This window comes from Poecile atricapillus, chromosome 7 (genome assembly GCF_030490865.1).
Source record: "Poecile atricapillus isolate bPoeAtr1 chromosome 7, bPoeAtr1.hap1, whole genome shotgun sequence".
In the NCBI taxonomy this organism is placed as follows: domain Eukaryota; kingdom Metazoa; phylum Chordata; class Aves; order Passeriformes; family Paridae; genus Poecile; species Poecile atricapillus.
Genome location: NC_081255.1, coordinates 15,000,031 through 15,013,807, shown reverse-complemented (window position 1 = coordinate 15,013,807; position 13,777 = coordinate 15,000,031). Strand labels below are relative to the sequence as shown.

The window sequence follows — 13,777 nt, the reverse complement described above, 5'->3', positions numbered from 1 at the left end:
GGAAAACAAGTTATACTTGAAACAGGAAAATACTTTTTGTTTCACTTTTGCAGCAGCAAACCCTTGTCAAACAGATAGGTATATATCATCACACTGGAAACAGTTGATCTTGGGATGCAGTCCAGAGCACCAACTTTTTAGCCACAGCACAGAGTAATTACTTTCTTTGTTTGATGTTTTTAATGTCCTTAAATAGTATTTACAACTATAATCAGTTTTATTTTTTACTTTCCATGTGAAGTGTCTAACAAGCATGAACCTTTTACTTCACAGAATATATTTTTTCTGCTGTTCTAAAATATCAAAAGCCATCAAGAAGTGCTATCTCAAAACTCTCTAATAAAACCAGAGTTATAAATAAGTTGCAGATGCTCTTCAAGAGCACATTTAAACATCACATTCTTACAGTTCTGTAAACTTCATACTCTCTATACAGGAAAATACAGAAAATATAAAACAAACTACTGTTTATCTATTCATATGCAGTAAGTCTTCTATTTAAGACACCACCCAATAAAGTGTGATTAGTCCTAATAGACCTCCATCTTTCAAATAAATCTTACAAGGCTCAGATATCCTTCTTCGACCTCAACCACAATTTAAGCCATTTAACTGGCCTTGCAGTTGTTTTTGAGTTCACCTTGTTAAACTAGTTTCAGCGAATAAAGAAATACATTCGGACTAACTTCATGCGCATATTCTATACAAGTAACTCAATGGGCCAAAAATATTCTAGAGTAATGTGTGTTGGGAAGACTCTCAGGTGATCACTTTGAATATGCAAATTACAACACTTACTTTTCATAGACCAGTTCCTCATCGGTACAGAAGTAATGGGTATTTACGGTACTTTTCGGTTTAGTTCGTAAAGTAGCGAAGTACAACCGATCTGAAAGACAGATTAGAGGCACAGCGTGGGACAGCGAAGTCAGCCGGCCGCCGCCTCGGGGCACGCCTGTCACCGCGGGGCGGAAGAGGCTCCGCCGCTCCTTTTTCTGCTGCGTGAGCGGCGGCGGGAGCGCCCGGACCGCTCCGCCCGCGGGCCCTGCCCCTGCCGGGCTCCCCGCACTGCCGGGCGTCCCTCGGCAGCGGCTCCGACCCAGCACAGCAACAGGTGCCGGTCCCGCGCCTCGCCCAGAGAGCGGGGAAAGCAGCGCCGGAGTGCCGAGGCAGCCGGGGCGGGCAACCCGCGAAACCCGCCGGGCAGAGGGGCCGGGGCTGAGCCGGGGAAGGGCGGGAGAGAAGCCAGCGGGATTCCTCTCTAGGGGAGGCTCCAGGACCCCGCGGGCAGGGGATGGGGCGGCTCCCGCCCCGCTCTCACCTTTCACGAACTCTGAGGCTCCCCCCAGCACTTCGGAGGCGGCGGCCGCCGCCGGCTCCATCTTAAAGAGGGCGCGGAGCAGCGAGGTGCGGGGCGGCTCCGAGCTCATGGCGCTCCGGGGCAGCGCCGGCGGGACCGGGGCGCGCTCGCAGGGACGCGACCCGCTGCCCGGAGGGGCCGCCCGCCAGGGCCCACGGTGCTGCGAGCGTGGCGGCCGCAGCCCGCATAGGAGCGGAGCTGAGAACGAGCCCCGGGACTCGGCGGGCAAGCGCCCGCAGGGACTCCAGCTCCACCCCGCCCCCAGCCAGGAGACGCCCCCGGATAAAGCGGCAGCGGGCGGTTACCAGGCGACCGGAGGCGCTCTAGCAACCGCGTTACGGAGCCTTTGTGTCGCCCGGCCCAGGGCTGACGCTGCGAGTGACCGGTCCCCCGCGCTCCCCCCGCTCCCGGCCCCGCAGCACTCCGGCTCCGGCAGGCAGCGGCCCTGAGCCCGGAACCGCCCCGCCCTCCGCCCCGCCTTCCTGGCCAGCGCCGCCGCGCCCCGCTGCGCTGGGGCTGCTTTTCCCCGCCCGAGGGTGGCCCGTGGCAGGGCGCCCCACGGGCTCCAGGCGGGTGTCGCGTACCCGGAGCGGGGCTGAGCCGGTGCGCTGCCTTAGTAGCACAGGCGAGCTCCGCACGGGGACGGGCGGAGCGGCGGGGCCGCCTCAGGCACCGGGGAACCGGCGGGGCGCCCATTGCCCTACCTGGGACAGACACCCTTTGCTGTGACAGACAAGCCGGTTGACCAATCAGAGGCCGCCCTGCTACGCCTGCAGCCAATGAGCTGGCTGCAGCGCGGTGAGCGCCCCGCCCCAGGCCCCCCGCGGCCGCCGCTTCCCGCCCGGGCGGTGGCGGCCGCCCTCGGGCGCGGGGCTGGCGGGGCCGGGAGCCGCTTTGCGAACAGCGAGGGACGGCGCGCACAGCTGAGGCGCGGAGCTCTCCTCAGCCGCTGGTTCGAGCGCTGGGCGCATTCTTCCGCCTCTTCCCTTTAGAAAGAATTGGTAAGAGCCAAACAGGGCAGACGGGCCGTCTCAGTTTTACAACTAAAGCAAAGGTTGCAAAGGAGAGGCTCCTTGAGGAGAGAAAAAAAGGGGATAAAAAAAGTTACGCTTCCCCCAAACAAAAAAAATCCACTCTTGAAATACCTTTAAATGATGTTGTAATACAAAGCCATATGCAGCCCTGAGGTTCACATTAGTATCACCAGCTTTTCCTAACACTATAAATAACCTACTGTAAGCACCAGTTCATATAATTAATCCTGGTGTGTCTGCTAGTGAGGCTAAACATGAGTGTGAAACACTTCTGACTCTTCAGTTTTTAATCTGGTGTCATAAGCACTGGATAATCTTTAAAGCTTTACAAATAAGGTGAGGGACTACAGAAGACAGTGCCGCTGTTTTTGTATTTGCTTATTTAATTTTTGTATTACTTCTAATGCTTTGCACCTTATGGTATTACACTGCTTTTTTTTCAACTTTTTTGGAAAAGCTCCAAAACTATGTAGCAGCAAATTAAATGAAAGTTGTTGGAGGGTATTTGCTTTTCATGGAAATCAGTATTAGTTTTTATTTAGATTGTTCTTTACAACTTTCACTTGTGCATAACTCTTAAGAGAATCTAGTCTTTCACTGATTTTTTTTTTTATTTACAAACAATTCTCTAAGGAGTACTATATCCTGTGTAAGAGATGGGGTATTAAGGTATATTGTCCAGAATATTGTCCAGTTTTTTTGATGTCCCTTTTTACTCAGACTTTCACTACAGTTCAATGTAATACATTTCTAAGTCAGTGCTGCTGCCCTCTACTTAAGGGGAGTTTGAATGAGCAGACTCAAAATAGCTTTAGCAACAGTCTTTGGCAACAAAAGGAAAGACAGAATCGTCTACAGCTTGCTATCCAGTATCTAGAATCTACAGAAACAGTTTGTGTTAAAGCCTAAGATATGTAAACCCATCCAGCTCGACTGGTGAATCAGGAGGCAAATACTAGACTAGAAACTGAAACTGAAGCCCAGCTGTTAAATTTTTGTATACTGCTTATATGCCTTCTGCAAAGTTAAAAACAGCTTTCATTTGCAGAAAAGTTCTGATTTGTGCCAATTAGCCTTTGTAAGCATCGGAAATAAACTAGGCTTTCTTTTCTTCCCTGTAAAAATATGTGCAAAATAACCTCTATGTTTTTTAAATTGCAGTATTGTGTCTCATAGTTACTGCTATGATTATTTAATGAATTTCATTTTGTAAAATGCTAGCTTTAAGAACATTTCCAACTAGTACAACTTAGTTATTCTAATCAATACTGTACACTCGTTATAACATTTGGGATCAAATATCAAGGCTGCAGTGACATCTTGTGGCATTTTTTGGTAAAGAAGCAATTTTCTTGCGCTGTTGTATGATTTTAACACTATATCCTGATTTTTTATGAAGGATTTTTAAAATATACATTTAGATACCATGTTTAAAATGCTGTGTTGCATTAAAAGTAATTTCAACAGAACATTCAGAGGTGGTAATGATTCTGCTTAGACTCCAAAGTATTACCAAATGACATATGGATAATCCCTCAGAAGAAATAATCACATGCATATTATTTTGTTTAAAATACAATTTTTTGGTAATGTGTTTTCAGTAAAGAATCTTAAGGCATTTTTATAATTACCAGGAGATTAAAAAAATCCACTTTAAAAAAATAATCAAACAACCCCTTTTTGGTTCCAAAGTACAATGAATTATGGCTGGAGCTTAAGTCTTATCTTTGTATTTTCTTTGCTAGGTAAGACTAAATGATTAAGGCTATTGGTTTTTTTATGTCTTTTCTTCCTTCATAAGTAGGCCCTACCTAAATTCAATGAATGTATGTGCCAACAAGTACACATTTTTTTAAAAAAAGAAATCTTGGTGCTGCTCATGAGTATGCAAACTGTGAGCTTACTTTAGACATCTTAACACTGAAGAATTTGGTCAATAATCTGAATATAAACACGTCACAAGTTTGCTTTCTGTATTTTATTTTACAATGGTGCAAATTAAATTTAACAGTATCATTAAAAGCTTGTTCTGTTAATTATTTCACTGATACAGAAGAACAAAAAAACACCCCCCCCAAACCAAAACAACTCCTTCACTCCAACAAGGAGCCCAATACTAAGACTTGGCTGAGTTAACATTTCATGTCACATTTCAAAAGTAAGGTTAACGACAACTGTGAATCTTCACAACTCTAGTTGATACTGCACAGAACAGAAATCATGGAAGAAGAGTAAGTAAATGAAACACAGTAAACTACCACTGGGAAATTTGCAATTCTGGAAAGATCATAGACCTGTTTGTATACGACTTAGCACTACAGCACAATAATTAAAAACTACTTTTCACTATTACAACAAAATTAAGCAGATTTTACATTGCCATGTTAAGATTCTGCCCTTTAAATCTTACAAAAGTACTAGGAAGACTTCACTGAACAGAAATCAAATCCTTTAATACTGATAGAAGAAGGTAAAAGAATCCTTCGTTCCCCCTAAAGACTCACACCCTGCTGTAAAGAACTTCTCGTATATTTCACTCTTTGTTCAGCTAACTTCTTACAAAAAAATGATAAAATTATACACCATTTTTGCAGATGCTCTTTGTGTACTAGGTATTAGCTATGACTGGTTGCCCACAGCTACTACCTTTGAATTGATTCTAAGAATCAATTAAAAGCTGATGGAGAGGAAACTAAATCTGCTTTGGATGTCAAATCTGATTCTGTGATCCAGGAAAATCACTGTCTTTTATTCTCTCCTCCATACTATAAAAAAAGCCCAACCCTTCTGCAATTTCATTGGAAAAGGTTTACTCTTTCTATGTCAATAGAAGGTTTACAGGACTAGAAAGTCCCAATCTAACAAAAGCCATTAACAGCAGCTCTGTTTCTTGCTATAAATAAAGTTAGGGAATTCAGAGACTGATAATAGTCCATCCCTGTCAAGTATCACTGTACCTTAAAGTACTTTTTTTTTCATAATGCTTTACCTATTTATTGTACATTTTAAGTCTGTTGTCATAGCCACCAAAAACAGAGGAAAAAAGGAACTAAAAAGTAAATACTCATTGAAAGAGTAGCTAAAATAACCAATAGACCTGTAAAATCACAAAATCTAATAATGTTGAACACCTTGCTCTTTCTAGGAACAGTAAATAAGAATTTTTTAACAAAAACAAAGTGAATATTTTCCTGGGTGCATGTTTGTAATTACTGTATATGCAAAATATCAAAATAAAAGTAAGTATTAAAGAGAATATTAATAAGTAACATTCCATCCAATTCTTCTGGCTGCTTATATAAGTTTCATATTTCATGTATTCATGTTTCTTGTATTTTCAACCACTAGGATTTACCTTCAGCTGCTTGCAGTGTTTTAGCAACTCTAGGCAAATCAATAATAGAAAAAAAAGCCACATCAGAGATCATTTTCCATTAACTCAGCAAGAATAGATATTGTAGGCAATAGTTTAAGGACTATCTGAGATTAAGGTGAGGTACTCTTCTGGCTTTCATAGCAGCTTCAAGAACATCTCAGAACACTGAGTAGCTTATATACAAACTTCAAAGGGGTTTTGTACAGGAGGCCAGAAGCCTGGCCAGCAGATCACTGTAGCTCTTCTACAGCTTCACTGGAAACTGGGTAGGAGCAGGTGAGGAGTGGGAAGGCAAGGAAGCATCTCAACACATAACTGTCAAAAATATGCCTAGACCTCATTTGACAGGATATGTATACTCAAGGAAAATAAAATCCAAACGTTAAGATCTGAAGAGTAGGAGTGCATTTTTGTCTGCATATTTCTGAAGAACTGGCCTAATTAATTAGAGTATCTTTTCAGATTTTAAGGAAAGAGGATGATTTTATCACAGCTAAGCATGACTATATATTCTTTAATAAAATGTTTTTTTTTTATATATTCTTTTCTCAAAACTTACCTTTGTGAATTAGTTAGAAAGAAAATACATATAAAGCCTAGTGGAGAAAAATCAGAGGCTACAAAGAGGGATGGCCAAGATGCAGTAATTATACCTTCTCTCCTTGAACTCAGTACAATTCACTGAGTATTGTTTAACATTTAACACCTTAAATTCATTGGCTTATATTTTATTTTTGTGATTGGCATAATTAGGAAAACCAAACTGAGAAATCATGATATTAGAATATTTTAAGGGCATGCCATCATAAATATTAACCAGTTTATTTACACAGTAGGATCTCTGTAACAAATGCTCTGCTCGGTGCCACATTCCAGAATAGCCACTGTTAGTGTCTTTTTCTAAATTTCTTATGTCAACAGGCTTCACAAACACTCCTGAAGGCTTTCCAGTATGCTTGGCTACCAGAAAATTCATGGCAATATCATCACAATTTTGAGTTTCATCTATTAAGGCATAAACTGCTTCTGGCTGCTGTTGAAAGTCTTCTAAATACCCACTATGAAAAAATGCTGCACCGATAAGCACCATAGAATACTGATCTCCATTTCCAAATCCAGGGTTCTGCAATTCAAAGCTGCCATAACTGTATACACCTGAAGGAGTAGAAATATGCTTTCTAGGAACAAATCCCACTATATGCTCTGGAAATTGCTGAAAAAGAAAAAAAGAAATTCAACACATATTTCACGGTGGGGTTCACTTAAGTGCATTCATAAAAGAGATTTATGCATTTTTTAAATGAGAGGAGGACAACATTATTGCCAGGAAACAATTAAATTGTTGGCATATAGTCTTTTGATCTGCATAAATGTTTCAATTAAATGCAGTTTCACAAAACTGACAGTCTGCCTCATTCCACATCACATAGTGCCAACAAAACATTTACCCTCAATTGGCAGCTGTGTATTTGGCACTGAAAATAACTTTAGAGACAATTTCTCGTGTTTTGCAAAACAAAAAACACAGACTACTACACATTTAAATAAATTCAGCAGTTAACAATTTCATGGTTTTGTAAAGTAAGAGTTAAAATTTTAAAGTTATAGACTACAGATACAGATACTACTAAAGAACTATTTTGCAATTTCTACTATTCAACACTTCAAACTTCCTAAAATCTAACTTTAAAGCCAGAAAACCAATGGCAAAATAGTATGATACAGTATTGCTCTAATTAAAACTATTAGTAACAAGTGCAGCTCACAAATACTGCCTGCCAAGGTGCAAAACATTACCTGCCAAACAGAAAAGGCAAAAGCAAGGTCATGAGCACTGACTAGTGTGTCATCATCCATCATTAAAACAGCTGAAGGGGGCAAAAAAAGAGAAAAACTTTCAATTGATCAAACAATTATAATATATGAGCACAGTATGCAGCACAATATTTGAGAAATGAAACATAAAACTTCTACAACTGTTAAGCTGAATTGCAATTCATTGAAAGTAGATTGATAAAACATAATTAGATTTCAAAGCTAAAGCAAGGTTACAGCTTTGTGGTAACTGGAAGCAAACCTAAGGTTTAGATTATTTGCCAGGCTGTTACAAAACTCAGCAACCTTTGGTCATCTGTAGTACAGCTGGAGAAATATGTGTTAGAAAACTTAGGAGTGTTTGGCAAAGCAACTTAAAATTTTACTAATCTTGTGTAAAGATGCAACTAGAATAGAGTTAGATACTTTTCTTTAACATATGAGACTTACAAAGGATTCTTAATATAAAATTTTACTCATCTCACTACATAAGCAAGTTAAATTGCCCAGGCAACATTCAGTATTATTAACTACAGAAGGAAGACTGTTTGCCTTAAGTTTTAGACATAAGACTACTAGGAAGTGGAAGAGGAAGGATATTCTTAGGTCCAAACTGCAGATGTATTAAAACTTTTGAAGTTTACAGTTAGCACAGATCTTACTACAGTAAATAAGACACTTGGGAAGTCGAAGTTTCCAGTGTCTTCCTAGAAATCATGTGTTTGGATTTGCAGGCATGATAAAAAGGGGGCAGTAAATACAGTTACCTTTACTAATCATCAGTAAGGTCAGGTCTGTAATGCAACATATGGGGGTTTTTTCCACTTGAAACAAACAGGATTTATTGTTGTACACCTCCTAGAAAGAGCTTAGGAAGAATATTTAGATGAATACCCAAGAGACTGGGGAAAGTACGCTTAAATCAAAGGGGGTGTAATTTGAGATAGAAAGTCAGACAGCTAGGGAGGGAATCTTCTCAGAAGAACAGAACATGCTTGAGAACCTAGTCTTAAGAGAAATGGATTAAATCAAGTCTTTAACAGATGATTTAAGTCCAGTTTAGTGCAGACATTCAACAAATACATGCATTTTAAATTTCAGTTTATACGAGAAGGAAGAAAAGTTGAACTACCTATGTCTGCCTCACAAAGGAAATGGAGAACTGTTGCAAAAGACCTTGAAATGCATTTGACATTCCTTTTTTTTCCCTTACTCTTCACTGACAGACTGGTGGTGGTGTGCATCTGATACCATAACACAGGTTTCCTCTATACTACCCACATTCTATTAAGTGACTCAAAAGATCCACTGATTTATTACACAGTATAACTCAACCATCTCTCTTTTAGCATTCAGATTTCAAGCATGAAAATAATAATATTAGTGATATGAACTGCTGATTACCTTTTGTTTCCAGGTCAGGGAAATTCTGCAGTCTGTTTCTCATACGATTTACAGTTTGAACTTTAAAGACAACAGGGACAGGATGAGGCCCCAAAGAATTCCACATTTCCTCTGGTGTCTTCTCACCAATGTTGTTCCACACAACAATTACTTTATGTAGGTGGGGGATTGCTTGATAATGATTTAAAAGCTTTAGCAGTAAGTCAGTTCTATTGTATGTCTGCATAATAAGAGTGAATGAATCCAAGGCAGACTGACTTTGGGTTTTTGGTTCCCTTCTTGAATTGGGCAATTTGTCATCTTTGATAGTGGGAAGCAAAGCTGTTAAAGCCCCTGCCACAAGAAGCAAGACAATGATCACCACAGAGGTGAAGCGTAGTAGGCGGATTCCCATAACTCTTCCTGGAAGCTTACAGAAGTGGAAACACCTTTAAAACAAGCAACAGGAAAAAAAGTCATTAAACCCATGTACAATTTTGTCTCTTGATCAAAACTCACAAAATATTAAGTACATTTTAATTTAAGTAAGTAAATAAGCAGGACTTCAGCACTTTGGCAAATTACTTTCAACTACCAAGACAGGTGTTTCCGTGTTTACTTGCTTTTTACATTTTTTGGTTAACTTTGGATTTCATTATTTTGTGAAAATAAATCTAGAGTAGTTCTTTAGAGTGTTCATTGTTTCCTGTTTTCTCACTAATACATTTTTGATTGAACATTTACATACCTCACCAAATCTATCCAGCTGAAAGTAGAAAGCAAATTTGTACAGAGATTCAGTGTTTTCAGCATTGCAGGAGCTCTACCTTAACTGGGAAGCAAAAAGCAGAGAAGGTGCCATCTGAAAAGCTCTGGCAGGAAGCAGGAAATAAAATGCTCACTCTTTTTCTGTTGCTCAGGTACCATGCAGAAGGAACAACCTTTATAACTCATTTGCTGGACATTTTGTCAATAGTTTGTCTATCTGCTTGAAAACAGTAATCAGTACAGAAAATGTGATACTGATCATAAGGTTATAACACACAGGTGGAGCAAAAGAAACATGCCAAATGGAGCACCACAGGAATGCAACAATCTCAGCAACACTGAACTGATACATCTAGAGCTCCTGAGAAAATGGCAACATGCTACCTATCAGCTAACTGGGAGTGCAGATTTCATTTCAGTCAGAGCTTTCTGGATCCTTGTGATCTTGGAACTAAACAGCTCTTAAAAAGCAGCTTCTAGAAAGACAGTCCCTCAAATATTCTTCACAGAGTGATAGGATATCCTGAGTTGGAAGGACTCATGAGGATCATTGAAGTCCAGCTCCTGGCTCTGCATGGGAAAGCCCCCAAAATCCTATCTCGCCACGTGCCTGAGGGCATTGTCCAAGCACATCAGGCTTGGTGCTGTGACAATTTCCCTGGGGAGCCTGTTCCAGCGCCCACCCACCCTCTGGCTAAGATGGTTAGACATTTCCTAATACCCAACCTAAACCCAGCCTCATGCCATTCCCTCGAGTCCTGTCACTGGTCACTACAGTGACCACTACACTCTACTAGAGAAGAGATAGGTGCTTTGCCCCTCCACTTCCCCTAGGTAGGAAGCTGTAAACAGCTGGGAGACCTCACAGACCCTTCTTGCCCAGGTTGAAAAGACCAAGTGACCTCAGCCACTCTTCAGACAGTTTCCCCTCAAACCCTTCACGATTTTCGTAGCTCTTCTTTGGACACTCTCTAACAGCTTTATATCCTTCTTATACTGCATTCTTATAAAACTGTACAGAACCACCATGAGGTGGGGCTGCACCAGCGCAGAGCAGGACAATCCTCTCCCTTGCCCAGCTGGCAATGCTGTGCCTGGTGCCTCCAGGACAAGGATGTCCCTCCTGGCTGCCAGGGCAACTTGCCATCGACCAGGACCCCCAGGGCCCTTTCCACGGCACTGCTCTCCAGTCTCTCATTCCCCAGTCTGTCTGTACATCCAGGGTTGTCCCATTCTAGGGGCATTTTGGCACTTGTCTTTGTTGCACTTCATACAGTTTTCCCTTTCTCCTTCTTTACTTGCAAGATTAGTACAAATTGAATAGAAGATGAACATTCTAAGCTTGCTACACACTCATTTTACATATTATTGTAATACCATTACTCATCTATGCATATTACTCATGTTACTCTGTGCATAATTTCTAGGTTTTCAGCAGGAAATTCTGATCAAATTCAGTGGTCCAGGAGAGCCAAACAAGTACAATTTTTGAGAGAGTATCTGTGTGGTTTTTTTCACAGAATTTTGAATCATTTTTTCCAAAGTGCAAATACCATGCTTAAAAATCTGAATGTAAATTTTAGTCTAAAATGCCTCGCAACTTACCTCATTGTTGCCACGTAGGATTGTTTTCCTGGCTTGTTTTTACTGGGCAGTTATTTGTGATCCTTGAATCTGCTGGAAATTAAAGGGACTCATTAACTGGAGTTATAACAACAGTTATCCATATGCTACCCAGCATTCTTTTACAAGTAGAAGTTACTTTCAGTTATTGACTGATACATGCATTCACGGCAATTATCCCATTCCTTTTCCTACTGCTCAGTTGAATAATTATCTCTGCCTTTCAACGAACACTCCTGAAAGAAGTCATTACACCAGATGGTTAAAAAGAAAAGAACAGTCTGTTTCTCTGCTTGTAAAATTGCTGCTTTGTGACAGTGAAATGTCTGTGTGTTCCATCCTTAAGTTCAGCTATGGAGATACAAGCAGGTCTCCCGAACCTGACAGCTGTTCTTTTGCTCACCTGACACCACTAAAATATGTATTTGGCTACCACAGTCAGGCAAATAACATGAAATTTTATCCCAATAATATTTTATTTTCTGTGTCATCCCCTTCACACTCTCCTTTCACTAAGATTATCAGTTACATCAGAGGTTTAAGACACAGTGTTTTGGTCTTCCCAAGAGGTTTGGCAGCTTGGAAAAGATGAGTGCAAGCACATAAAAGAAGAATATACAGGATGCAGGACAGCAATATAAAAAAGCTGTGCTCCTAGATTGTTGGAGGGATTTTCATTCCTTTAAAACTCGGTGTACAACCAGAGTCATTAATTTTGATTTGAGAATGGTACTATGAAAACTTAGAGAACAAGAGTTTGTTGAAATTGTTGAATAATTGAACCTCTGTGGAATTCCATAAGAGTAATTTGTTTGAGCTATCTAATTTTGCTTCCTAAAACTACAGATTTGTTATTCGTGTGTATACCAATCTGAATATGTCCACATATACAGGTCTTCTCAAATTTGAGATGAAATCTTACTATTACTATTATTACTTACTATTACTTTGTTACAAGAGGCCAATGAAACTATTTCCAGTAGCTAATTGCTTGTTCTGGTTGCTTCAATTCATAGGAACAGTCATGCCTGACTTCTAAAAAATTATTAGGAGCAGTGGCAATACAGCATTTATGAGGTCCACTACATCCCCATCAAATGTGCTTTTGAAAAAGTGAACTTTAGATCCTCTTTCAGCAGTTTGCAACCTAGTTGCAACACTTACCAGTGCTAATGTAGTGATTAATTAAACTTTAAAGGCATACTTAAAACGAAAATATAAATACTGTTTATGAGACTTTACTTGCCATACCTTCTAGTATTTACAATAGGTGTAGTGATAGGCAATGATAATATTATTATATATTCTTAAAATAAACATTTATTTAGGTTTTAAAATTAGTATCACGGCACTTTCCAACAAGCAAATACAGATAAGTTTTGCCAATTAAGTTATGGAATTGCAATGCCAGATTGACCTCTTTTTAAAAACTCTATAACACTACCGACAAAGAACATAAAATTGACGAAAATAAAACCCCTATATCAAAGAGCAGTATTTTAACCCTCGTTCCAAGAAAAAGAGCTCTCGAACGAGGTCCCCTCCCTTGTCGGGCAGCGCCTTTTAACAGCACCCCGCAGTAGCTGGGTGCAGCCCGGCACAGCACCGCACGCCCCGCTCGCCGCCCCTCGCCCACAGCTTCGCTCACGTTCCGCAGGCGCCGCTATCGCCGCTTCCTCGGCCGGGCTGTGCTTCCCAGCAGGGCAGGGCAGGGCTGAGGAGGTGCCGGCCCAGCCCCGCCGCTCGGCCCCGCACAAGCCGCTCCGGTGACTCAGGGGCGGCCGTGCGGGACCGCGGCAGCGCTACGGCGGCGCCGCCGTGCCCCGCTTCCTGCGGCGCGTCCCTGCGCTTCCTCCCGGCAGGCTCCGGGTTGTAGTCCGGGGTCCTGCGGCGGGCGGAGCGCTCCGGCGGCTCTGGCTGTCACGTACCGAGCGCGCTGCTTCGCCGTCCCCTCCCCGTGCCGGGCGCTGCTACAACAGCTGCACCGGGAGCAGCCGGCATCTCAAGCGGGACGCGAGCGAGCGGCTGGCACGGGATGGAGAAGAGTTCACGTTCGGGGCGTGTTGTGTTTCATTAGCGGGCGGCGCGGCCCCGAGCCCGGGCAGCCTCGCAGCCGCGGCCCGGCCCCTGGCGCACCCCCTCAGCCCCGGTGCCCGGCGGCGCAGGCGCGGTGGCGGCCGGAAGCGGCGTGTGGGCCGGCCGGGCAGCGCTCCCGCCCCGCCTGCCCGTCCTGCCGGCCCGGCGCGCCGCGGCCCCGCCGCCGGAAAGATGCTGCCCCTCTCCATCAAAGACGATGAGTACAAGCCGCCCAGGCTCAACCTGCTCAGGAAGGTGTCGGGCTGGTTCAGGTGAGTGGCCCAGGGCGGGCCAGGCCGGGCGCTGCCGGCGTCGCGGCCGAGCCCCCGCGGAGGGGCTGTG

The 13,777-nt window shown here is 42.6% G+C and overlaps 3 protein-coding genes across 14 annotated transcripts in view; 1 reads left to right on the top strand and 2 right to left on the bottom strand.

The window, feature by feature from the left end:
• CDC14A (cell division cycle 14A) overlaps positions 1-1,758 on the bottom strand; it is a 53,913-nt gene extending 52,155 nt beyond the window's left edge. For 2 of the 3 annotated variants that reach the window (XM_058842787.1, XM_058842786.1), the window contains exons 1-2: positions 1,322-1,758; positions 799-889 (exon numbers count right to left, since the gene is read on the bottom strand). In XM_058842787.1, coding sequence (XP_058698770.1) covers positions 799-889; positions 1,322-1,430 — 200 coding nt within the window. In that variant the 5' untranslated portion in view covers positions 1,431-1,758. The remainder of the gene's footprint in view (positions 1-798; positions 890-1,321) is intronic. The other variant, XM_058842785.1, reaches the window with a different exon arrangement.
• Positions 1,759-4,358: 2,600 nt separating this feature from the next.
• EXTL2 (exostosin like glycosyltransferase 2) lies at positions 4,359-13,580 on the bottom strand. Of its 10 annotated transcripts, XR_009278029.1 has the most exons (7): positions 13,008-13,139; positions 11,342-11,413; positions 9,717-9,800; positions 8,990-9,417; positions 8,353-8,453; positions 7,568-7,638; positions 6,917-6,983 (listed from the first exon to the last, which is right to left on the bottom strand). XR_009278029.1 is itself a non-coding variant. In XM_058843234.1 (6 exons), the coding sequence occupies exons 3-6, from the start codon at positions 9,779-9,781 to the stop codon at positions 6,492-6,494; spliced, it is 1,056 nt and encodes a 351-aa protein (XP_058699217.1). In that variant the 5' UTR covers positions 9,782-9,800; positions 11,342-11,413; positions 13,008-13,580; the 3' UTR covers positions 4,359-6,491. The 10 variants fall into 10 exon arrangements, 8 of the variants coding, with proteins under 8 accessions (XP_058699217.1, XP_058699218.1, XP_058699219.1 ...); XM_058843234.1 differs by lacking the exon at positions 8,353-8,453 and having other exon boundaries at positions 4,359-6,983; positions 13,008-13,580; XM_058843235.1 differs by lacking the exon at positions 8,353-8,453 and having other exon boundaries at positions 4,359-6,983; positions 11,342-11,410; positions 13,008-13,580.
• The window catches only part of SLC30A7 (solute carrier family 30 member 7), a 27,493-nt gene continuing 27,290 nt past the window's right edge, over positions 13,575-13,777 (top strand). Inside the window, exon 1 of the mRNA XM_058843233.1 lies at positions 13,575-13,707. Coding sequence (XP_058699216.1) covers positions 13,628-13,707 — 80 coding nt within the window. The 5' untranslated portion in view covers positions 13,575-13,627. The remainder of the gene's footprint in view (positions 13,708-13,777) is intronic.

Excerpts from the sequence above, each read along its gene's own strand:
- EXTL2 (XM_058843234.1), bottom strand. The coding sequence starts at position 9,781 with ATGCTGAAAACACTGAATCTCTGTACAAATTTGCTTTCTACTTTCAGC. Across the intron at positions 9,418-9,716 it reads AGCTGGATAGATTTGGTGAG|GTGTTTCCACTTCTGTAAGC; the intron begins GTATGTAAATGT and ends CTTGTTTTAAAG. Across the intron at positions 7,639-8,989 it reads CCCTGACCTGGAAACAAAAG|CTGTTTTAATGATGGATGAT; the intron begins GTAATCAGCAGT and ends TGCCCCCTTCAG.